This window comes from Alternaria arborescens (genome assembly GCF_004154835.1).
Source record: "Alternaria arborescens strain FERA 675 chromosome Unknown contig_14, whole genome shotgun sequence".
NCBI lineage: Eukaryota > Fungi > Ascomycota > Dothideomycetes > Pleosporales > Pleosporaceae > Alternaria > Alternaria arborescens.
In genome coordinates, this window is record NW_021167869.1 from 460,451 (window position 1) to 484,448 (window position 23,998).

The 23,998-nt window shown below is 50.9% G+C and overlaps 9 protein-coding genes across 9 annotated transcripts; 5 read left to right on the forward strand and 4 right to left on the reverse strand.

The window, feature by feature from the left end:
- Positions 1 to 648: 648 nt before the first annotated feature.
- On the reverse strand, positions 649 to 1,947 carry AA0111_g6627 (hypothetical protein; the record flags this gene model as incomplete). The annotated part of the gene is made up of 4 exons (XM_028652870.1): positions 649 to 1,497; positions 1,543 to 1,576; positions 1,628 to 1,698; positions 1,768 to 1,947. The coding sequence occupies 4 exons, from the start codon at positions 1,945 to 1,947 to the stop codon at positions 649 to 651; spliced, it is 1,134 nt and encodes a 377-aa protein (XP_028505701.1).
- A 526-nt stretch (positions 1,948 to 2,473) lies between these two features.
- AA0111_g6628 (hypothetical protein) lies at positions 2,474 to 3,533 on the reverse strand (the record flags this gene model as incomplete). The annotated part of the gene is made up of 3 exons (XM_028652871.1): positions 2,474 to 2,676; positions 2,725 to 3,165; positions 3,227 to 3,533. The coding sequence occupies 3 exons, from the start codon at positions 3,531 to 3,533 to the stop codon at positions 2,474 to 2,476; spliced, it is 951 nt and encodes a 316-aa protein (XP_028505692.1).
- Positions 3,534 to 4,760: 1,227 nt separating this feature from the next.
- Positions 4,761 to 5,585, forward strand: AA0111_g6629 (hypothetical protein; the record flags this gene model as incomplete). Its single annotated transcript, XM_028652872.1, has 2 exons — positions 4,761 to 5,196; positions 5,251 to 5,585. 2 exons carry the CDS (start codon positions 4,761 to 4,763, stop codon positions 5,583 to 5,585), a joined length of 771 nt encoding a protein of 256 aa, XP_028505693.1.
- A 660-nt stretch (positions 5,586 to 6,245) lies between these two features.
- On the forward strand, positions 6,246 to 6,866 carry AA0111_g6630 (hypothetical protein; the record flags this gene model as incomplete). The annotated part of the gene is made up of 1 exon (XM_028652874.1): positions 6,246 to 6,866. The coding sequence occupies one exon, from the start codon at positions 6,246 to 6,248 to the stop codon at positions 6,864 to 6,866; it is 621 nt and encodes a 206-aa protein (XP_028505867.1).
- Positions 6,867 to 7,346: 480 nt separating this feature from the next.
- On the forward strand, positions 7,347 to 7,805 carry AA0111_g6631 (hypothetical protein; the record flags this gene model as incomplete). The annotated part of the gene is made up of 1 exon (XM_028652875.1): positions 7,347 to 7,805. One exon carries the CDS (start codon positions 7,347 to 7,349, stop codon positions 7,803 to 7,805), a length of 459 nt encoding a protein of 152 aa, XP_028505866.1.
- Positions 7,806 to 9,404: 1,599 nt separating this feature from the next.
- Positions 9,405 to 11,351, forward strand: AA0111_g6632 (hypothetical protein; the record flags this gene model as incomplete). The annotated part of the gene is made up of 5 exons (XM_028652876.1): positions 9,405 to 9,779; positions 9,828 to 9,986; positions 10,039 to 10,710; positions 10,760 to 11,059; positions 11,109 to 11,351. 5 exons carry the CDS (start codon positions 9,405 to 9,407, stop codon positions 11,349 to 11,351), a joined length of 1,749 nt encoding a protein of 582 aa, XP_028505865.1.
- Positions 11,352 to 13,830: 2,479 nt separating this feature from the next.
- On the reverse strand, positions 13,831 to 15,912 carry AA0111_g6633 (hypothetical protein; the record flags this gene model as incomplete). The annotated part of the gene is made up of 2 exons (XM_028652877.1): positions 13,831 to 15,530; positions 15,579 to 15,912. 2 exons carry the CDS (start codon positions 15,910 to 15,912, stop codon positions 13,831 to 13,833), a joined length of 2,034 nt encoding a protein of 677 aa, XP_028505864.1.
- Positions 15,913 to 18,697: 2,785 nt separating this feature from the next.
- Positions 18,698 to 21,101, forward strand: AA0111_g6634 (hypothetical protein; the record flags this gene model as incomplete). Its single annotated transcript, XM_028652878.1, has 2 exons — positions 18,698 to 18,846; positions 18,911 to 21,101. 2 exons carry the CDS (start codon positions 18,698 to 18,700, stop codon positions 21,099 to 21,101), a joined length of 2,340 nt encoding a protein of 779 aa, XP_028505863.1.
- Positions 21,102 to 21,519: 418 nt separating this feature from the next.
- Positions 21,520 to 23,280, reverse strand: AA0111_g6635 (hypothetical protein; the record flags this gene model as incomplete). The annotated part of the gene is made up of 1 exon (XM_028652879.1): positions 21,520 to 23,280. The coding sequence occupies one exon, from the start codon at positions 23,278 to 23,280 to the stop codon at positions 21,520 to 21,522; it is 1,761 nt and encodes a 586-aa protein (XP_028505862.1).
- Between the last annotated feature and the right edge of the window lie 718 nt (positions 23,281 to 23,998).

Here is a 23,998-nt window from a genome sequence, read left to right on the forward strand (position 1 = left end):
AACTTATATACTGGACGCAATAGGTTGATAGACAGTCCGGAAAGAAAGCGATATTACATACAACGATGAAGAGTATTTACTAACTGGTCCAGTTGAATCTGGCAATGAAGCGTTTTCCGCCGGAAAACCCAATCGTCATCATGAGTACCTAGGTATGTTGCAAGACGTGGTAGCAATCATCTCAGCTGACGAGATAGCTATATCCCGTATTCCAAATTCTCAGACATGGCTTATCTTGACACCGGAAATCTCGCAGCGTTGACGTGACACAGGTCCAAGACACAGTACATCCAGTTCACCGAGCAAAGCTTAATGACTTTAGTCATCTGGTGAAAGACGCAGACAAGCGGGCGTACTGGAATCCCATCTATCTATCATGCCGCAGCTGAGAGTACTTAGTTACAGCTTATCATTAGCTGACGACTCGGTATCTTGGGTTGCCGTGCGCGTTCTGTAAGTCTCGGCTGCATGCCGTTAGCACCACCTCCATCTGACGAAAGGGGGTTTCAGACATAAACGTACCACTAACGCACCCCTCTAGTTTAGAATGTAGATCTGAGAGAAGACGAAACTGCTGTCACGCAACATCAATCTTTATCTAGCCTCTCTTCACAAACTGCACGGCCGCTCATAGTTCACAAATTTCTTTCAGCTTGCTGCTTTCTCTGGCCTCTGAGGGATACTCGAAACGTCCTCGGTTGAGAGCCTGGTAACTTCGTTGTGTGTAATCACCGTCGACATCAAACTCCCCGGTATGCTATTCCTCAGCCAATCTGGTTTTCTGAACAGCCTCTTGCTCTCAGACGCTGCACAAAGGCCTTCAACTGCGTCCGGATTTGGAAATCCTTGCTCGACGTCACTCCGACCACCTCGGTGTCTTTCTTCATCACTGCTAGAAACTGTGGCGAGACTGCGGTGGTGAAGTGGCGAGAATTTCGAGAAGCTGCGTGCAATCAATGCGCGCAGATCTGGCAGCGACGCTGCGATTATGGCAAATGAGATTTGAATGGCAACTAAAATGTTGACAGCGCTGCCAAAGTACCGCATGTTGCCTTCGCGACGCTTAATGAACGGAATCTGGAGAAGGGCGACAATACAAACAATAAATCCCAGACCAAAGATGAGTACGAGGCCGAGTCGTTGTCGGATCTTTAGTTTGGAGAGCTGCCACACGTACGGAATCGGGAGTGCGAAGATCAAGCTATCAACTATACTATCACCAATGGCTGCAGAGTAGCTATATATCGCGGAGCTGAAGCACTGTGATCCAGTGAAGTCGAGCCAGTTCTTGGTCCATAGCTTGCTAATGTCTTCGCACAAGACTATGAGGACGGTGAGTACTTCGATAAAATGCGCAAGCGCCAGGAAGAGAAGAATGTAACAGCATCTTCGGAGCGATGCCATTCCCGGTGGGAAGATTCGAAGGTAGTAAGCCAAAACCGAGAACCGCGTGAATGTGACAGCGAAGATGTACGCAACACGGCGCTCGAAGATGTGCTAACACATGTTAGCATGTTATGATGCACCAGGGGAATGACGCACTTGATAAAATGGAATTTCCGATGTTTTATCGGGACTAGCATAATGATTAGCACAGATCCTATTATTCGATGCAACCCATGCGCACCCCTTTCGGTCGTAGCCCCAGTTGTCGTCCGCACTCATACAAGATATCACGGTTCGTGCGACAGCCGCGGCCTGGTCGTGGTCAGCTTCGGTCAGGCATGGGCTGTACAGAGCGACGGGCTAGTTTAGTCCCTTACATACCGTGCCCAACATAATTAGAACATCATCAGGTGCGATCTTCCTCTTAATCGCTAGTCTTGAGTACACTCTCAGGATGACGGTGCTCAAAGCCAAGACCATCAACGGTACCTCTACTGCTAATGCTGTTTTGAAACCACTGGTGGCATCCCCGGCATTTACTTCGACGATTGGTTGTGTCATTGTGACATGAATATCCTGAATGTCCGGTAAGACGTACATGGTCGAGTGGGATTGATGGGGCTTTGCAGTAACTAAGGATAAATTCGACCAGATTGGTCGACAACCGCGGAAACAAGGTGAAGTATCACCAGGAGAATGAACAAAAAATCAAGACTAGAGAAAGAGAACACAGGGTGAAATGATCTGATGCTGATGTTGATGTTCGCTCAGTGGCCGCCAAGCTTCAGCGTGTGCTTTGATTGACGTGCTATGGAAGCTTACTGAGCACTTCGCGTAAGCCGCCCTGCCAATGAGAAATTGACTCCAGCTATGCGCGCATATAGTTTCTTGGCGGTGGTGCTGACACACCTCTAGCTGCACGGGTGATATCCTGCAAAAGCATGGGGTATCATATATGTGAATTTGAAATGCCAAGTGAGCGGAGCGGAGTGTGAATATTGCTATATCTAGGTAATGACAATAGTACGTTGCAATTCTGGTGACTGAACAGACGTAGAGATAGTGATCAGCAGCGGCCAAGCTCACCTCAGAATATGCCCTCAATTTTCTCGGTCTGATCGAAATCGTACGCGTTGCCGTAAGGCCTGTTTAGGTAACTCTTAAGCAGATGCTCACTAGACACGTAAGTGGCAGCGATCTGCAAACCCGTCTTTTCATAGGACAACCGATCGGCAAGCTCTTCAGCAAACTCGACTTGCATCGAGTTCCTGTACCATGGCGCGAAGTGTACTGCAAAAGTTCAGGTACGTAGAAGACACAACGGCAGCGTTGACTTACTCATTGCAAGCATAACTCTCGGGTCTTGACCAAGGTTGGGCTTTCCTCCATGCCAAAGCCGAAGGTCGCGAACGACAATACTACCTTTCTTAACAACTGGCTGAGATGGTGGTCGGACTTCGCGGCGAGCGTTAAGGAGATGCTGCTTGATCCTTCCGCTAGCACGATCGCCGTGTTCACCCTCTTGGTCGGCAATAGTGGTTCCTTGATGTGTGCCGAGCCAGATTTCCGTCGACCCATTCTCTGGTGTCATTGTTACGAGAGGAACATTTACCACGAGAGCGAAGGGAATTGAGGGGTGATCGAAGTCTGCGTCATTGTGGGTCGGTTGAGAAGCTGGCGGCGATGAAGCAGTAGGTGGCAGGGCAGTGTTTCCGGACATGAAGCGCAACGAAGGTCCGGGACCGAGTGTGGTTGAAGTGACTTGTGTGACAATCGGGTCTGTGATCTGTCATTAGTATGCGTTCGGACGGTCGGAAAACTAGCCGAACTGAACACTTACTGATGTAGATTTCATCGCTGAACCACTCATTGGTCATAGGAGGGTCTTGCTGAATATTGCCTTTATTGTAGTTGAAGGGACTGTCCTTCCTTGCCTGCAGTTCGAGTGCATCTTGGACCATTTTCTTATTCAGCCGGTCCAAGACTGCATGATCAACCATGTCTTCCAGCACCACAAGGCCATCTCGAGAGAGCGCTCTAATCGCGATCTCAAGATTGCGTTGGTTGAGCCTCCCGGCCTTTACTTCGGACGCTGAGGGTACGATGGATATGGGCGTCGATGAGAGGTGCGGAGTCGGTAGAGACATAGTGGGCTGGCAGATGATGCAATGATCCAATGCGTAGAGCTGTAAGGAAAAGTGTGATCTGCTGATGTACTCCGATGCTAGATTAGGAGATGCAACTACTTGTCGAATTTATATCTTATAAGCATCACACTCTGGAGTGAATAGCGGAATGTACGAAAGCGGTATGGCTAGGCGCTAAACTCAGTACAGCACTGCAGCCGTGTTTGTGGAGAACCTGGCCGCAGCCTGCATGTCCTCGTGAGACCCACGATGCGGGGAGCTTACTCTATACTTCGAGTAGAATCTGGTAGAGCATAAGGTAGCTCTTAGACCAAGTCGGCAAGCAACAGATGTGTGCTTTCATAGAGTAGAAGATCCGACTTTCGTGGTCTCGAACCCTGAGGCCTCTGAGTTCAACGCGCTGTCACGCTCCGACGGAGCATCGGGCGCATTTCGATAGCGCAGCCGGTCAGGGATGGATGGTCAGAGGGGGCACAGCATAACATTTGAGCCTTCTGTAGTGGTGCGCCTGTGAAGTTAATATGGGGGCCTTCAACAGGGGACTTGTTCAAGTTGTCCTGATGCGATGCGATACTTTGACATCTCGACGCAACCTTATGTAATGCGTTCCAGGCGGACATGAGGCCCATATGGCAGTGCACGAGTAAAGAAGAAGCCAACGCGACTCTGTCGCAACCAGGGCTCGTCGTGACTAAGGAAGAATTTAGGCAGGCACCGTGGCGTAGAGTCGCGAATCACAGCGTTGGCAGGCGGGCAGGTGACAAGGATGGTGTTGAGTAGACGTGCGGAAAGCGGCATGACGCGAACCAAAGCAGGAGCCAGGGCCACCATCTCTCCACATTGTTTCCAAAGGGCCCACCAACCCTCCAACACACTCTAAACCATCGCACTGCCTCAACGACAACAGCAGTTATTGTGTACCTCTTTTCTGTACACGTCTACTTACAGGATTATGCCGCACGTATCATAAACGTCCAATCGATAGTACGCGTCTGTACGCCCGCGCTCGCTAATCCGCTGCTCGTGCGACACTTGCAGCCTGGGAAACTGTTTCGAGCCTCGGATTCTACCAGCACCACCTCATCAACCCATATACCCGAGACTACATGCTATCGGCGCCATTGGTACTTGACAGCATTCGAGCTATACATCAGCTTAGCAAGTTCTGAGCACGAACGAGCCCGCTCACCAAACGACACATATCTAACCCGTACACACATCGCCATCATGCCCTCACAACGTCGCATGAAGTTCTTTGGCATCCTCATCGTCACCACAATTGTTGTCCTCTTCTACATGTCAAGAGCAGCACATCAAACACAATCATCGGATTTCTATACAAAGACGCAACAAGCCTTACAAGAGAAAGAATACGCAGAAGCGGCCAAGCAACGCGACGCAGAGAGCGTCGGATCGCGACTCAAAGCTGCCGAGGATCAGGCTAAGAAGAACGCCGAGAACAAATACGCAGACCACAAGGTCCAAGTTGAGGGTCAAGACCAGAAGAGCGTCGCGGGCAGAGTCAAGATGGATGGCGACAAAGTTCCTGGCGTCGCGCAACAGGGCGGTAGACCGCACGACCAAGCAGCGATGAAGGAGAATGAGACACTCGAAGACCATGAAGTTGAGATGGAGCTCAATGCCATCCTGAAGAAGAGCCCAAGTACGCTACTCCTGCATTACCCCTATCCCACGCGTAGTCACTAACCAACCACAGTGATCATCTTCTCCAAATCCTACTGCCCTTACTCGAAGAAAGCGAAACACATTCTCCTCGAAAGATACAACATCAAACCCGAACCCTACGTCGTTGAGCTCGATCAAAGCCCCATAGGCCAACAACTACAAGCATTCCTACACAAGTCTACAGGTCGGCGGACAGTGCCCAACATTCTACTGATGGGCAAGAGCATCGGAGGTGGCGACGATATTGAAGAGCTCGATCAGACCGATACCCTTGTGGCCAAGATCAAGGAGATAGGCGGTAGCCGCATCACCGAGGTCGAGCACCGTGGCGCCCGCCCTGAGATGCGACGAAAGATGAAGGCGTAGATGTCTTTGCGTCCTTCTCCACCACTCTCTGTGTACTTCTAGGGCCATTTTTGGCGGCATCGCTTGGGTGCGATATGCTGTCTTGCGCATGTTTCAGGGTAGGTAGGATACGCTAGGCGTGTGTACAGATGCACACCAAATTGCTGGCGGTCCGCATAATGCGATGGATATACCCTTTATAGTTTCAGTATCTCGTACCGCTGGCCTTAGCCATGCACCAGAACTCGTCGTTGTCTAGTTGCCGTTTAGTGCCTGAGCTCTGTTATTGCCTTCCCAGTTGAGCCAGGACCGCTCCTCCCTCGCATGTTACCGTCTTCCCTCACCTATCTTGGGCGCTCTTGCCAGTCACATGCGACAAGCCACCTTCACGAAGCATGGGCTACTCAACAACCTTCTCTCACCTCACTGGCGTGACTTGCCAACCATCTTGGGGTCTACAGTGACAACTATCCCGCCCTTACCTGCTTTCCTTTCTTCCAGTATCCCTCAAAGTACCAGCACCCGCTCGTCTTAATCTGGAGTTACGCCTTGAGGACGTGAGTGCATCCAAAACTCGTATCTCCCACAAGTCGCTGACTGTGTCTAGATCTGTCTAACATGTGTCTCTACTGGAAGAAGTTGCACACATGCAACCACCTCTCTGACCGCCCCTACATCGAAATGTGCCGCACAGGCTTTCTATCCAACACAGTGTGTCCCGACATCAGCGAAGACGACAAGCCCCGTCCGTCGCACTTCCCTTGCTACCCTTGCATCAAGCTTGAGGCCCGAATCGAGGCCGAAGCTCAGATCCGATTCGAGCAACACGAGTTTGCCAAAGCCTACGAAGCTCGTGAGCGTGTCATGAGAGAGAAGCAGGCAGCAGAATTGCGGGCCAAGGAGGAACGTGTTCGACGTGAGGCTCGTGACAGGGCGGCAAGAGAGCGAGAGGCAGAGCAGCGTATGAAGCGCGAAAAAGAAGAGGCTGAGCGCAGGGCTAAGAAGGAGGGAGGTGCTTGGATTGAGACTTCAGTTGGAAAGAAGCCCAAGAGCAAGAGATGCGGCGGTGGTAGTGGCTCTGCAAGCACTCCCGCGATACCATTGAATTCTCTGTCCACCCTCAAGATGGCTACTGCTCCCAAGAATATCAACGAGATCGGTGGAGGGGTTGGGGGTGGTGAGAGGATGAGTCCCAAGAAGGATCGTGTTGACCCTGGTGGTAGAGCTGGTACTTGGGGACCTAAGAAGATCTTGAGCAGACAGGAGAACGTCGCTGGGATCAACACACATGCAGGGAAGTGAGCCGTTCAGGTATGAAACACGAAAACATATGATCTTCACAGCGTAATGATGGCTGGTACGATGCTTCGTCACCCGTTGCACCTAGAAAACAGGTAGATCTCAAAATTTATCACCTCATTCAATATTTCTGCTTTTCGACAATGGTTACTTCACCATGTTGCTTGCCGGACAGCAGCACAAATTCATAACATTCTGCCGTGCTATAAGAGAGAACTTAGGTAGAACAGACTGCTCGGTAGGTACGACGTGCTCGCATGCACCATCGCCTCGTTGGTGTCAAGTCCAAAGTGGTAGTCACGGTGAAGATGAAGATGATTGAGGAAAGCACGGTCCGCGAAACCTCGTTCGTCGACTCAATCTTTTCTTCACACCAGTCCACCCTTCCATCAGCTCTCGTTTATCTCGCTCAGACCAGCAAACTCGACTCTCTGGTGCATATTGCATACCTAATCCACGCACATCTTCTTCAAGCTCGCCATCATGTCCACAACCTCAGAAGACGTTATCCACGCAGCAGTAACTGAATTTGGCGGCCTTCCGTCCTCCATGACCGCAGCAGCGTTTTTGGGAGTCGCGTTGTACCTCTGCATCGAGCTCAACGTTCGCCTGCTCGCCAGGACCACAAGCCGCAGCTTGTACTTCTGGAGTTGCCTACTGTGCAGCTGGGGTCTCATCGTTCATGGCATCGCGATCCTCTTACTCAACTTCCACATATGGGAAGCATACTCATCTATCGTCGTTGAGCTGGCGTGGTTGACATATGTGGTCGCTCAGTCACTTGTCCTTTACTCTCGCCTCAACCTCGTACTGAGGAACACGCAAGTCGGACGCTATGTCCTCTACATGATCCTAATTGACTCGGTCATATTTGGCCTCACCACAGTTTTGCTCGGAATGATTGCTGCACGTCGTTCGTCGCAAGCAACTGTGCCATACTAATCGATCATAGCGTCACCCAAAATTCACAGCACGACTTCACCACGCCAATGTTACCTGGGACAAAGTGCAAGTCTCCGCGTTCTTCGTCCAAGAGGTAAGTTCTGCCTGTACCAAAATGCATGTGAGACACACACTGACTTGGTATTTTCACTTTTGCAGACCCTTATCAGCATTCTCTACATCTGCGAAACGGCCACATACCTCAAGAATATGGAGCTTCTTGGCAACTGCCGCCATACTACGCGTACCAATCTTCGGAATCTCATCGCTGTCAATGTTCTTATAATCATACTCGATTGCAGCGTTATGGGGTTGTGTTTCAGCGGGTACTTCAATCTTTAAGGCTTCTACAAGGTTGCTGTGTATGCTGTAAAGCTCCGTACCGAGTTTACGATTTTGAACCAGTTGCGGAAGGCGTTGACAGGCGCTTCGACTGGCAGATCAGGACTTGTCGTGCAAAGGGACGCTTGCATTTCTCTCCCAAAGAGGGACAACCTCGTTGAGGGGGTCGAATAATAGAACTAGGAAGGTAGACAGGCACATACATGGGAGATGAAATCTGAGTAAATAGCATGTGAGATAATGATGTTTAACCAGATTCTCACACCTTCATGGTCCCTATCTTTGTAGTAACTTGTATCAATGCAACAAAGTCTGAACAGGCGTACGTTCTACTTTGAGACAGCTGTATCAAGTGCGCTTCCCTAGTAGTGGATACGATGAAAAAACCCATTGATCGTGACGTGAAGACGGTTGCCAGATAGCCGAAGCGGGCCACGCAAGTACTGCTTGGTGGCGTTGTCTGGCTTGACGCTAGACCATGTCCGGTATAGACCTCTGATCATGAACTCAAGATCTTGGAAAAATGGAGAGGCTAGACTATGGCAAAAAGCGAGATCTCGGTTTCAGCGCCGGTTTTGTGGATGTTAAAACTAGTATTGGAGCTCCACGGCAATAAGTGAAAGTGGAGTGAAGGAAAGTGGAGAAGAATTAGCAACAAGCGTGCTGGAAATTGACGCGGCAGCTGAGCTGACTGCGTAACCTTCAGCCTTGAGCGGATACGTTGGTCTGGGCACTGCATAGTGCATATGGTTTGGTGTCGCCGCCTGGGTCTTACAACCGCATTACCACGGAGACGCAAACCTATCAGGTGTTTGGCGTACCTACGCTGTTAGTGCATCTCGTTAGCTCTGTTCAGAGTTTGTAGCTACACGGCCATGCCGAAGTTACAGCTCCATGCAAGAGACAAGGCCAGACAAGGTCGCGCGACGGGGCCGCTTGCGATGTCGTCATCAGTTGGTGGCAACCAATTAGATGCTATCAGCTGCACCTCAGCCGTCTTGGAGACGGGGGCCGTTGAACGGACAAGGCTCAGATCAGCGATTAGATGGTAGCGCCTCTATCGCTTAGATCCGTTTTCGCGAGTAGTCGGTGGTAGCGTGAGAGGGCTGGGTGTTCCCCGCGCATATGTATAATACCTCGTCCCACTGTACCGGTCCTGTAACCTGCCATTACCACGAGGCGACCACTCTTTACTCAATCTACGTGAGGTCATCTGACAATACCCTGCACCTTACCTCTCGCTCACTCGCCACCGAGATGGACGCCAATCTGTCGGAGCGCAGCAAAGCGCACCTCAGCGATGATGAGAAGATACCAATCGAGGTTCCCGAGACCGAGAAGATACCTGTCGAGCACCCAGAGAAAGCGCGCCCTCAAGTCGAGATTCCAATCTACAACGACGTAGAACGTGTCGACCAAACCGACTTGTCCTTTGCTGCAATTCTCAAAGGCACTGCCGCAAACCCGCTCAATACCTTCGAGAAGAAGGCCGCTTTGATCAATGTTGAACTTGACAAGTTCGGAATGGGAAAGTACCAAATATGCATCTGGTTCCTCTGTGGCTTTGGATACTTTCTTGATCTCGCATGGTCACAAGGTGTCGGTCTGATTGCTTCAGCCATCTACCAGGAGGTGAGTTGTGCAACATCAAGCAGGTAACGCGTGCTAAAGTATCCACAGATGGGAGTCTCTGATGCACACACTGGAGACATCTTTGCAATTGCCAACGCAGGACTGGCTGTTGGTGCGCTTGGCTTTGGCCTTGCCGTCGATATTATTGGTCGTAAATGGGCTTTCAACCTCACTTGCCTTATCACTTCAATATTTGGGCTGTTGCTGGTATGCGAACAAAAACCACCTTTTTTGCAATCAAAAACTGACCAGTAACCAGGCTGCCCCCAAGTACAATTATGGTGCGATATGCGCTATCTACTTCCTTGCGTCCCTTGGTCTCGGAGGCAACATCCCGATTGATGCAACCATAGCACTTGAGTTTCTACCTCATAATCGACGTTTCCTTGTCGCCCTTCTTTCCATGTGGCAACCAATCGGTGTTGCTATTGCATCTTGCATCGCCTACGGCACCACCGGTCAAGCCAAATGGCGCTGTGATCCCGATTTGCCAGCTTGCCCCAGCGTCAATTCTGGAGAAGCCTGCTGTACAGTTGACAGCAACATGGGATGGCGCTACACTGTCATCGTTCTTGGATGCATGACGTTGGCAGTGTTCTTCCTCCGCTACTTCGTCTTCACTTTCCATGAGTCGCCCAAGTTCTTGCTTGCGAGAGGAAAAGAGCAAGAGGCTCTCGATGTTTTGCACAAGATTGCAAAGTTCAACAAACAACCGGCCCCGACGTTGACCATGGAGATGTTCGCCGCCATAGATGATGCTTCTTCCAATGCTACATCAAGCGTACGAGTGTCAGAAGAAGGCCCTCAAGACACCAAGACCACTACCAAGAAGGTCGTTAGCGGATTTGGAAAAGAATTGACTCGCCTCAAGGGTATCTTTACTAACAAACTATCCGCCTTTATTTTCGTCTTACTTGCGATCACATACATGGTAAGCATCATCACTCGTAGAAATTCTGGTATTTGCTAACAACGGTTAGGGCGACTACTGGTCCTTCAATCTTGCGGGTAGCTTCCTTCCACTTATCCTGTTACGCAACAATGTCGACGAGGGTCGGGGAACCGTGAGCGACACATATCAGCAGTACCTCATCATCTACTTCCCCGGAATTATTGGTGCTATCCTCGCTCTTGCATCTATCCAGTTGCCTCTTGTTGGCCGAAAATGGTCTCTGGTCTTCTCCGCTCTCTGCCAGGGTGTTTCTATGGCCATGTACACCCAGGTGTCTAACACTGCGGCTTATGTGGGTTTGAACGCTTTGGAATATATCATGCAAACTGTAAGTGCGGTATCCAAACGTTATTTTATTTTTACTAATAGAAGTTTAGTATTTCAATGCCGTCCTATATGCATCCGCTCCGGAACTCTTCGACACCGTTTACCGCGGCAGTGTGAGTGGCATGCTTTCGTGCCTAGGTCGCATTGCAGGAATTGTCGCACCCTATGCGGGTGCTCAGCTTCTTGCTGACAATAGTTCTGGTATCCTTTGGCTAGGTGCTGGTGGTATCTGGCTATCTGCACTGTTGATGTGCTTCTTGCCTGTGGAGATGAAGAACAGACAAATGTTCTAAGTAAGCGGAAGATTACGATTCACTAAAAGTTGGCTTTGATCTATGCCGTTAAAGAGATTCATCGATACCCCATGCTATAGAAAGCAATACATTCATGCAAACAGAAGATTATGTTCACAATCCTGCCCAGACAAGCTCACACCGATCGCTCCTGCGCTATTCCTGTTTCCACTAGCCCGCAGCCGATGACGTAGACTCTCTCCCTAACATACTCTAGAGGCTTGCTGTTGTCGTCGGCTCGGTCCAACCGAACCACTATTTTGTTTCTTGTCACGCTTGTCACGCGCTGGTTCTGCATCATGCGGTTGGTTTCTTTTTCTTTGCGTTTATCACTTCAGGTCCTCTTCCGACGCCTCTCCGGAGGGGGGACGCCCTTTGAGCTCGCCTTTGTCCAATGATTTCTGAGCTCCGCGGAGGGAACGCCGATACTTGCGGAATAAGGCAAATTTCCACTTCGCAACAATTGTATTCTCTGAATCACTGCAGGGCGCTCAAGATAGCGACACTTATGCACTGATTTCAGCATGAAATGCCTCCTCAATTGGGCGCACTTACCTCAAAGTACAAAAGAAGCTTTCGGTATGCTGACCAAATGTCAATCATCGAAAGCTAAAATGATACCAGCGTCAGGCAGCAAGCCTTGCAAGTTACTCGGCATCGTAAAGACAATTATTAGTTCCACTTGTCAACATCAAAAGGTGTTCAAGCCAACATGCACAGCTGATCACTCGTCGCATGAGGAGTGTATGACCGGATAAGAGGGACGTAGCGCCTTTCGGGAGATGGGAAAGTACTATGAGGCCAAATTCGGCACCTGATTCTCAAAAGTATCAAATGCAGTGATGCAAAGTGACATTGAATGTTGCCATCTTTCTACACGTTGTGAGCAGATTCAAGAAGATGTACATGAAACAGTGCCCGCCTCGTCCTCATCTCTATCTTAGTCAATCTCTGACTCGCCTACCCCCAGCTATTCGATGGATTCATACGTACCGATCAATCCGATTGCACAATATGTTACCGATAGCTGAATCTCAAGCCCAGAACCAGAGCTGTCGTGGAATTCAATCGGTGCTGGAACGTGTTACGGATGTTTACGATATGATCTAGCACCCACATGCCTTCCAGAACGACTGTCGTCTGTCTGAAGTGGCGCAGGAGAGACAAAACAGCCTTATCTCACGTTATGCTTACCGGATCGAAGTAGCGGAGAAAGTGATGTTGAATCTGTTCGTAGTATACTCCTCCAGCATGGAAAACATAAGTCGCCAACTAAGCCTGTATCTGTTGGCTCTGCACTCACTGCCTACAGGACGAAGGCTAACTCGCTAGTTGACGACACGATCACAGTGGGTTTTCCAGCCATGAGCCACAAAGTCAAACAACGTTCTCGATCTCGCTTGCTATGACGTTTCTAGGAAATGAGTAACTCAACGAAGTCCAAAGGGGCCTTGATATGTTTCCTAGAGCACTAACACCACCTGGGCACCTGCTCGTCCGAACAGCTGTTTTGAGCTTGACAACAATCCGCAGACATTACTAACTTCTTCCCAAAATCTGAAGGAAGACACCAAGCGATTGCTCTCGAGGATACCTAGAACCTTAAAGTCTGAGTTAACAGTGAAAGTGATGTCGCTCCCACAATGGATGCCTAGTTCTTCAGCCGGCATACTCACTTAGCCGCAAGAAGAACTGTACACTCCCACGATCAATACACAAAACTCTAGATATCATATTTACCTGTTCACAAGAAGAGCTAGACGATCCGCTTGCTTCGCTTTCGTCTTCCGCTCCGAAGCAAACTACTGGGAAATCTACTCTTGTACAGCCAAGAAAAAAGATAGCTTCAAGGCCCACTACCGAGATGAGGGCAAGCCAGTACGCCTCCACGAGGCGCTACCGTCAGCTTTATGTCCTGTCATGATGTCCTGACACAACTCTTTTGAGGGTACAAAGCCATATGTATTCCCAGCGTCACCCTGCTGCGACTTCGCAGCTAGAAATGTTTCTAAATCCTGACCAACTCAACAAAGAGACCATCTTTGGACTTACACGTACGGTTCGCGTGATACTATCTCAATTGCATTAGGATCAAACATCCAGCACTATGAACCCATTACGAGGCGAGGCGGAGTAGAAGATGGGTAACAGGAAGTACTGTAGAGAGATGTTTGGTAGTCTTGCTGAGATAACTGATAACACCTAAAGGATTGCATGGGTAGTAGCGACAAAGTAGCTAATGCACAGGGACGAGAAAACGAAAGGCAGAGAGTGATGAGAGTTTGGTATATCTAGGCGAAGACAAGATGTTTCATCGCTCGATTGCGAATCATGACTTGTGTATAAAAGTTCAATGCCACAACTCAGTAAGAAGAATAACAGAGAGATTGCCATAAAACAGTGTAACTACACTTGTATAGTAGGAGAATAATGAAGAAGAGACGTTGCACATCCAGCATGCGTATCATAAACAGTTCATCTACACTTTGCTCTTCTCATTCCCAACGACAAACACCTCAGTAGGTTCCACCTCAATCTCATCCGACGAAAACGTCCTAGAGCGACGGAAGACAGCTTCTTCAACAGTGTCATACACTACCGTGCCTTTCTTGTTCATCTCAGTCGCGTCTCGGAGTTGCCATCCGAATCTCGCAAAGCGCTCGCGGACGCGATCGTTCAAGCCCACAAGTCTGAACTGTGTGTTCTTTCCGCCATACGCTTCAATATCTGCCTTGAGATCCTTGAGATGGGTGAGACCAGTCGTATCTATGTTGTGCATCGCGTACATGTCCAGCACCACACTACGGATCTGAACAGGTTCTTCCAAAATCTCGGCCTTGGTGCGTAGACGCAAGGCACGATCTTTGCCTGCGACGCTCCAGTTGCGGTTTGCGTGGGCAGCCTCGAGGGTAGCCACGTCACCAGAATTGAAAGTCTGGACCGCGTCAAGGCATTGTGTTTTAATGTGGTAAGCATTATAGAAAAGCATGGATTGGTGAATGCGGAAAACTTGGGTATCAAGAGGGGTGGCATGCATGCCAGACTGGCGACCGTGAGAGGTTACCTCGATGGAAGTAAGGCGGTGGACGCGGTGGAATGCCATGAAGAGAAGGTGGTAGACAATGTTGAATCCGACAGCCGTGCCAATACCGACTTCTGATGAGACAAAGAGGGTAAGCCAGAAGGCTAGCATTGAGGTAGTGAAGTCGACGAGCGAGGTTCGCCAGTATCCGTAAAAGACTTTGAGGGGAACTACGATGTGCCAGACTGCTGTAACGATGATAGCGGCAAGTGTGGCTTTGGGGATCCAGTATAGTGCTGGTGAGAGCTTGAAGATACTAAGGATGACGACACCACCAGCGATCAGACCGTATGCTGGAGACTTGACGCCAGACTCTGAGTTAACAGCGGTACGTGACATGGCGCCACCTACTGCCATGGATGAGAAGAAGGAGTTGAAGAAGTTGGTAAACCCAAGGTAGACCAGCTCTTGTGCGGCATCAGTGACATATCCATTCTTGCGGCCAAAGGCTTTAGCAATAGCCAAGTGCTCAAGTGCTGCAGCAATGAAGGGCGCAATACTTCTAGCAAACACCTTTCCGATAAGAGCTGAGTCGGGCATTCGAGGTGTTGCAATGCCATCAGATTTGACTTTGCTCAGTGCCCAGACAGGGTCATCGTTCTCGAGGTCGATGTCCTTGTTGACTGCGTACGATATGCCAGCGAAGAGGACGAGTACCACAGCACTGCGACCAAGCGCCAACAGCCATATAGCCTTGTTCTTCTTGCCCCAGCGCTGTCCCATCTTCTGCATGAGATATAGCATCAGCAAACCACCAAGACCGACTCCGCATGTCGGACCGTCGTACTGGGGTATCTTGGCGAAGAGGTCATGGATGATGTTGGCCGTACCAGACCCGACGGAGATGCCGAATAGCGAAGGGATTTGGCCGAGCATGATGACGATGGCGGCGGCGGAGATGAAGCCGCTTAAAACGGGCACGGAAATAAACTCTAGTAGGAAACCAAGCTTGAGCAAGCCTAGCGCCATAGAGTAGATACCGACGGACATGGCAACGGCGGAAGCGATTGCTTGTGGTGAGTATCCGTCTTGAGTAACATCTGCAATGATTTCTGCCGTCAACAGACCCATGAGCGAAGTCGGACCAGTGGACAAGTCTGGGAACGGTGTTAGCGGTCAATATCGGCCCCAGTTGGATGGCTTACCTTTAGATGTTCCCATGACAAGGTAGAGAAAGTTTGGTAGCCAGCTTGACATGAGTCCATATTGTCCAGGTATTGTCGCAATCTTGGCATATGCCAGAGACTGAGGGATAAGGAGCACGCCGACAGTGATACCGGCCAGCGTGTCGTTGAGAAGCCATCGTGGATTGTACTTTGGCAACCATTGGATGATGGGCGCCTTTTGAAGCAGGTATTGGCCCGCAACCGATGGAGCGGCACGAACAGCCTTGTTACCATACCGTACTGTACGCTGAAGGGTGGTGTCGGTGGCTATCGCTTCTCGACTCCGTTGGGCCTGCTTTCTGAAGAACTCCATGATGAACTGACGTGAAGCAAACAAATAGCAAGCGAACAATGAACAATCAAGATATGGGGAATCAAAAAAGGTTGAGCAGTCGAGGAGGCTAACTGAGGGGCAACACAGTGTACTTTGCGGCAAAGATATACTCCACGCATCCTGGAAAACGGCGTTATCAACGGCAAGGTAGCCTCATGTCGATGCAACCGGGTCCTGAAGCCATAGCGCAGGAGCTGAACCTACTAGATGGCCTGCCAACACACCCACTTCTACCCGCTTACTCGCATGGAAACATGCTGAGAACATCCAGGTGCTCTCGCATCGGGGTACTACCAATCATGGCAAATGAACATCGGCGTGCCGGTCTAGTGATATCCAATAAGGAAGGGAACTGCAACTGGCATACGTGATACCCTGTTCAAATCTCGACCTTCCGTCTTGAGGGACCGAGGCGCAAGCTGTAGGACGAGTGGAGAATTGACGTTGTAGCGATCCGATATTATTGTCGTAATACACCACTGAGGCGCAAAGACATAGTCACGCTGCCGATAGCAGCAGGGGGCACTAAGAGATTAGACAAGCGCTTGTCATGCTGCCGATATGTCTAAGCATAGAAAACCCAGGGTTCGGTCACATTTGACGTTTTCCCCGAGCCCACCTGAAATACCATGAAACAGCGCAAACTGCTTGGATTCAACTTGATAAGACGATACCAGCCAACCCTCATTGCGTTCTGAGGCGACTGTCTGCAAGAGACGAGATCTTTGGGAGTCGAATTACCCCGCAATACACTTCATCAACGCTGAACTAGCTTCCGTCAGCCACCCCGCGCAAGCCTGGTTGAAGTCGGACGCTAGCGCATTGAATTAAGCTTTGTGTCAAGCTCCACGAATAGATGGCCAAGAATCCTTGTCGAGTATCTCCCGGACGGAGCGTGTGCCGTGTCAGTGCAGCGGGTGATCGAAAGTTGGACGAAACGTCCGCAACAGCGGTGATCCCTCAGCCTCAACCTGCACAAGTCGGCAGTTGTTTCGATGACCGCCAGGATGTAGAAACGTTGTGCAACTCGCCGAAATCATGACACGCAGATGTTTCAAGTTCGGCATGAAGACCGATTGTTGTTACCCCTCAACTGGTAGCGGCACGACCTAGACATACTGGACTGTGGTGCCCTTACTGAAGCATCACACCTGTCATGGAGCGCCAATCAGCCTCAGTGGCGTGCATGGAGTTGCTGTACTCGTGAGACCGAGACCGAGACGACCAGCGCCACGCGACAGCAACTTGGCAATTTTCAACGGCAAGGCATTCGTCAGCAACATACGCAATTGTAGTTACATCGCGGTTCAGTTCCATCCGCGACCGAACTGAATGTTCCAATTTCAATCTGTAAGGGCATGCTATGAAGCTCATAATCGGACCGCTATGTCGCGCTGATGCACACTGCACATGAGTTAGTGTAGCGGCCGTCTCTTACATGTCAACGATGAACAGCATACTCGATCTGAGTGAAAGTGCATCAGCACATGCACGTGCCGAGCGGGATGAGTTGGCGCAAACGATAGACGCATGCAGTGTGACCAACAGGATTTGGGCCAATGAGGACGGTCTCCATGTTGATGCAAGACGGCTCTCGCTAAACCGTTCCGGAAGGTAGAGGTCGAAACAACCTCCCAACGACTTGCATGATGGTGTAGGATGTGGATGCGATAATTTGATTGCATGGGCCATGTCCGTTACAAAATTTGTTTGCGATATCATGTCTTTCCATATGCAGAAGGTCGTCCGCTGATAAGAAGAAGAGCTTGAAGATTGAGGTTGTCAGTATGAGTTCAACATCAGTATCGTTGCCTCTACAGCGTTCCCCGCACTCGTTGGCTTGGCTGATAATTAAGGCGGAACCAGCGTGCTCGTCGAAGCCAAGAGACGGTATACTGAGTAGTCTAGCCATGGCCAAGGCGGGACTGCCTCTGCCAATGGCATCGCCTAAACAGTAAGCAAACCAGGTCAAGGTCGTGCGTCGATCCATAGATGCAGTCAGGAACGGCACATGTCGCCGGCGTATTAGTTGGTGTGGGAGATGGCAAAGCCACCATGCAGCGACTCTCGCATATATTCCGGACAGAAGCCCGTCCAGCGACTTAGTCCCGCCAATGACGGCGATATGTCGGAAAGCCGTGAGAAAGTCGAAGGCTGGACCATGTGTCGACAGCACTATGATGGGTGAAGAAGTGAATGATTGGCTGGCGGAGTAGGATGTGTAACGAAAGAGGGGCTGTGCATGATGGCCTGGCATGTGGCGGCGACGCTGGTGGTTGTAATGGGTAATCAGATGTCTCGGCTAAGGAAAGATATTTGGGTATAGGAAGAGTGAGAGCATGACAGCATGAGAGCGTCGTCGTTGTCGCAAACGCTCCTGCAAAGAACCAGTGGGGTAGGCGCTAGAGAAGAAGCGCTGCAGGAAGCCGTTACTTCCCCCTTGTCAAGCATCAAGGCGAAGGGCGGCCGTGGCAGCCGCGGTCAGTAACCATGCTAACGGTGGTAGAAGGAGCGTAGGTGGGTCGCTCCCTCCGTGAAAGATGGCACGCCGCACGTCGATGGAAAGAAGGCGCAAGGTGATGGAGGATGGCGACGAGGGCGGCGGAGGTGAGACATGGTGGTGAAGAGTGCCGTGTCGGAGACAGCGACGCAAGCTCCGTCTCCGCGCTAACGCCAAGACGAAATTTATTATCGATAGGGCATCTCTGAGGCCAGTGCAGAGCAGACGTCCCCGGTCAGAGTTGCATATCCAGAAGATTGGAACATGGCGCGCAAGAAGAAGAGCGCGCAGGCCGATGCGGCGCCCAGCGGCAGCGCCTCGTCGACGCCGCCGCCCGCCAGCAACGGGGCAGCCGCAGCGAAGAAGGCGGCCAGCGAGCCCTCGACGTCTGCCCTCATCATCTGTCGCAACAAGTGAGTTTGGGCGGGTACTGCCGTCTTGATGCAGAGAGACAATACCCTAATAGCGGCACTATAGGCATTGGCGCTACATCTCTTCGTTCCACGGCCCCTGGCTCCAGCTTCCCCCTGAGGTCCTCGAGTCGCTCGCCCATAGCAACTACCTCTCCCCGCGCCCGCACCCCATTGACCCCGCCGTCTTCTACGACCTTGTCAAGATCCGCAAGGCGGTTGACGAGGCCACCAACCTTGCTGTGCGCGCCACGTCGGGCTTGACGTCGGCCGCCCTCAGCAACAGCCTCAATAATGGGAATAGTATGCTTGGGAACGCGGCGGCGCTGGGGATAGGCTACGGGGGAGGCGGGACCTCGAAGCTGAGTAGAGAGCGGAAACACCGCATGCGCGAGCTGGCGACGAACAAGCTGAGCCAGGCATACCATCTCGACGAGATTGCCGCCAGTGTAGCTACCATGCAGAGCGCAAGCACGCTGGAAGACGTTGCGCACCTGGTGCTGCAGCGCGAGCCCAACAATATCGACGCCAAGTACGTCCACTTCTTCCACGAGAAGATTCCCAGCCGCATGATGGCACAATGTACACCTTTGGATACTTTGAATGAAATCATCAGCGAGCGACCTAACGACGGGAGCCCCCTGCGAACACGCGCATTGACAAGAATCTTCAAGGAGGACTATGTGAACTCGGCCAAGGATCTGAGTGAGGCTTTGAGTGCCGCACGCTATATCATGGCGCAGCATCGAGCGGGCAAGGACCAGCTGGTGCTAGCAAAGACCCTCCAGGAACAGTACGGGAGAGATTGGAGACAGGAGGTTAAGATTCCAGACGAAGACCATCCTAGTTCGCTTGAGACACAATTACTGTTCCATCGCGCTGGCGTATACTTTACCATAGCATGCGGCCACGTCAATGCCGCATTAGACGGCCTACAGGCAGCCGAAGAGGCAAAGGCGCGGCGTGATGCTCAGATCGCTGAAGGCAAAGAACCAGATCCGGTGACACCCGAAGAAGCGCACGGCAACCACCTGCGTCTAGAAGCCCGCAAGCAAGTCCGCCAAAACGCCAAACGCGCTCTTCGAGATTACGTCGCCTTCCTCTCTCACTTCGACTATACCCCTGGCATCTCTGCCGAGCTTGCTGAAGAGTTCCTGCGTAGGTTAGGTAATTCGGCCAACGGCAATGCGAACGGTTATTCGAATGACAAGATCAAACCAAATATGAATCGCCTAATAGAGCAGACAAATGGCGCCTCGTCACCCATATCCGAAGCCCTCGTTCCCCATCGTGGTCCTACCAAGTCCTCTTCAGACCGCGCATCATGGCCTAAACTTCCCCCACCTGAGATCTTCAAAGTCTCCCAGCTCTTCGACGCTGCCCCTCCAAGTTCCTTACCCCCTTACCCACCACCCCGCAACTCCTCCGAGACCCCAGCCTCAGCAGCAGCCACCGCTTTTGCTGATAGCCACGAGAGCATAACTTACCATCCCCTCATTACAGACGCCCTGCACAGTCTTCTCCTCTGCCATGCACTCATTCAAACACCCCCCAAAGAACACCTCCGACATGCCCACAATGCCGCTCGCCTGGCCCGTGTCTGCGACGGCTACCCCATCTTCCTCGCTGCGCGATCCCCTGCACGCGCAGACTGGATCGAAGTCCTTCGACGAGCTGGAAACTGGATCGGCTTATCCACATCCTGGGAGAATCTCTGCCGCCCGGCACCTCTACCTGGCCACGGCGGCGGTGGCAAGAACGGCTCTACAGACCTAGCAGGAAAGAACGGCATGAATGGTTCCAGTGGCGTTGAAACTGATGCTCAACGTCGTGAACGTCAAAAGCACGAAGCCATACTTGAAGCTCTAGCCGATGAACGTGTTGTTGACGAAGAAAGTTTCCAACGTGCAGTCCGCGCACGAGAACGCCGGAACAGAGAAGATGAGGAAGCCGAGAAGAAGAGACAGCAATCTCCTCCTAGTGATGCAGATGGGAATCCAGTGTCGCCGCAACCCACACCACCCAAGCGCTGGGCGCAGGACAACGGTCGCGAGTATCCCATCAGTACGGAGAGGGCGGAAGCTATCTCGCGCTGGGTTAGGGACGCGCCGCCGGTGGGTGAAAGTAGTGGAGCGAAGAACAAGAAGAGGACAAAGGGAAAAGGGAAGAAACCATCGCTGAGGGCAGGTGGAACGGGTTTGAGCCTTGCGGATAGTGTCGACGCGTTGAGTGTGCAGGAGGAAGACATTGATGAGTAGTGCCAGGTATGGTTGATAGAGAGAGATATCTGTATCGTGACCACTGGCAGATAAGCTAGATTATTCTTAGTGCCATTCAGGGCTTCGGCTTGATACATTCAAGAAACAGAGCAGTACGAACAAGTTCGTTCTTTTCTTCACTATTAGGGTAATGTATTGTAATTCCACCTAGCCAACTACAGCAAAGACCCTTTACAGGGGATTCAGTGCTTCGTGTATAGCCTGGAAAAACGTCCTGCCTCGTAATGCTCGCAGATTGTAACAGACTGTCAGAAGTGTTTTCATATTTTAATTTGTTTTTTTATCTGCAATGAGGCTATGGTGTCTTCAGCTTTAGCTACTTCCTTTCTCGAATACCCTTCTTTTCATTATATGAGTCCATAGCCGTCTTGTATTGACGATGTGCCTCCTCGAAATCTCAATCAACCACAAAGGCCCTTTCAGATCCACCAGTAGCAAGATGCTCAAAATCGAGCGATTCCAAACTCAGCGCATCCACTTCATCGACAAGCTTCTGCCAGATCTTCTCCGGATTCTCTACTGTTACTGTTCCTTCAGTCCAATTGTATAGTAGGTCCTCCTCAGTAACTACGAAGCTATCGCCTTCGTCGTCTTCGAGTAAGCCGTGTGGCTTTTCGGGCGCCAGGCTGTTGTTCAATATGCGGTTAAGCGGCAACATGTTAGCTGCGAGCCAATATGCGCGATGGAAGCGTTTCTCCGAAGCCTTCATGTCGGGATGCCATTTTTGCTTGACAGTGAGGTAGCCACGATCTGAGCATGAGTCGAACCACTCCGGAATACTGGGGGCGATAGTCGTCCAATGGATTTCGTTATGCTCATGGGCATACAATCCATGTACACCAATACTGGTAGTCGATACAGGTGATATGCCCCACTCGAACGGATTTGCTGCATTATGTAGGACCAGAATAGACAGTCTATTACCATCCTTGATGAAACCCTTAGTCGTATGAGCGTGCCACTTATGCTCATCCGAATCGTAGATGTTTTGCTGGAAGTGGTTTTCCAAGAAGCACTCAGCAAAATCAAAGTCTTTTTCGGCTTGTAATTGGTAGAGCTTGACTGGCCATCTGTACTCATCGTAGTTACGAGTGATGTGTTGAGGTATAGTCTCAAGGTCGATAATGTTGAGGGATGACGGTGGAAGTGGTGTGGGTGTATGTGGTGGATGCTGAGACGGATACAGAGGGAGTTTTGCATCAAATACGCCCGCAGAATGCGGGTGATGGGATGGTGGGATTGATGTGTGATACTGCTCCTGACCGATCCAGTCCATGTTGTAGGACAGCGGCTCTTGGGGGGTCGAGTGATAATTTATTGCATCGCCGGAAGTGTCACTCTGCTGCTGTTGACCGTACGACGGATGCAGAGAGCGATGATGCGGAGCTGGGGTAGGTGTGACTAGATCATCGAGGATCCCGACTTTGCGTTTACGACGGGGGGTTGATGCAGGTTCAGGAATTGGAGCATACTGCGGCGCTGAATTTTGGGATGATATCGTCTTCCTCCTCGCTGCTTCGCCCTTTCGCCTGTATTCGTCCTGCTTCTTCCTTGTTGCTGCATCGACCTTTGAATCGTGGGATGCCAGGTTGTGAGTTGGCCACTGCTGAATAGAGGGCGCTTTAAGAGTCGGCTTTAGGTAAGTGATCTGCTGTTGGGGTGACGAGTGTAACAAGTTCGCGGATGGGTGTAGGCGGGGAGGTTGGATAGTATACTGGCGTGATGAGGCACTTTGGAAATCAGGTCGTCCTGTGAGTCGATCATGTGCTGGTGTGTATGTGCCATACGGGGACGTGTAGTTTGCCTGGGTCTCCGGTAGCGGAGAATAATCTGGAGGACTTCGCATAGACAGTGAGGTCTTCCATTGGCCATGATATTGGGGGAAATCGTTTTGGTGGTGAAAAGGCGGAGTAAGCGGTCGCTCCCCGTCCGTCCAACGCAGCATAGGCACGTTGTACCTATGCTGCGGCCGGTGGATGGTTTCCGAATCAGGAGAAAGGGGAGTTGGGATGGAACCACTGGCGGAATTCTTGTGTTGCAAGTGGTCGCCAAAGGCAGCGCCAATGAGGTTCTTGCGCATGGTAGTAGTGTCATACAGGTCATCCAAAGCCATATCCCGAGGCCAGCCAGCAGGCGCGCCGTATTGAGAAGGGTCCATCTGAAGTACTTGCAGCAGGTCGAGTCGAGTGGCTCATATTTGATGATGAAAGAGGCGAGCGGGGGTTGCTGACTATTTATACTGCCGTTGCTCGTGGTGACGGACGCGTGGAAGGCGCCAACGATGAGTGATAGAAGGTGCGCTACCCAACAACAGACTATAGCACACCGACAGAAGAAGCCACAACGTGTCTCCTGCCTTCACCCAATGATTGCGTATAGGAACCAGCCAATCGCCACGTTGAGACTGTGATGTCGCTGCCTGGCTGTCCTGATGTTGACGTAATGAGACGAATTGGGAGATTGCAATGGCAAACGCAGCTATGATCGCGAAGGATAGAATCAAGACTTTTGAAGAGAGGTAGTGTAAGGTAGAAAGCTTATATATAGACGTTGCAGATGAGAGTGGGTTTAGGTGAACAAATCGGGAACGCCTAATGCAAGCTGACTATGCAGACATTCACAACACTTGTCTTTTGACAGCCACTTACATACATATCTCTACAAGAGCGCCAGACTGGCCCGAAGCAGCTGATCTGGGCGAACCACTAGACGGCTCGATCTGTGCTAAGCCTGCAGGCCAAAGCAAGATCCATGGTTTATTGTGGAACTCTGGGCAAACTGAATGAAAAATGCATACACGAAGATAGTCTTACCAAGTATCTCGCTGATGAGTCGTATGAAGGATCCCCAATACTTCCATCTCTTTCCTATGCTTG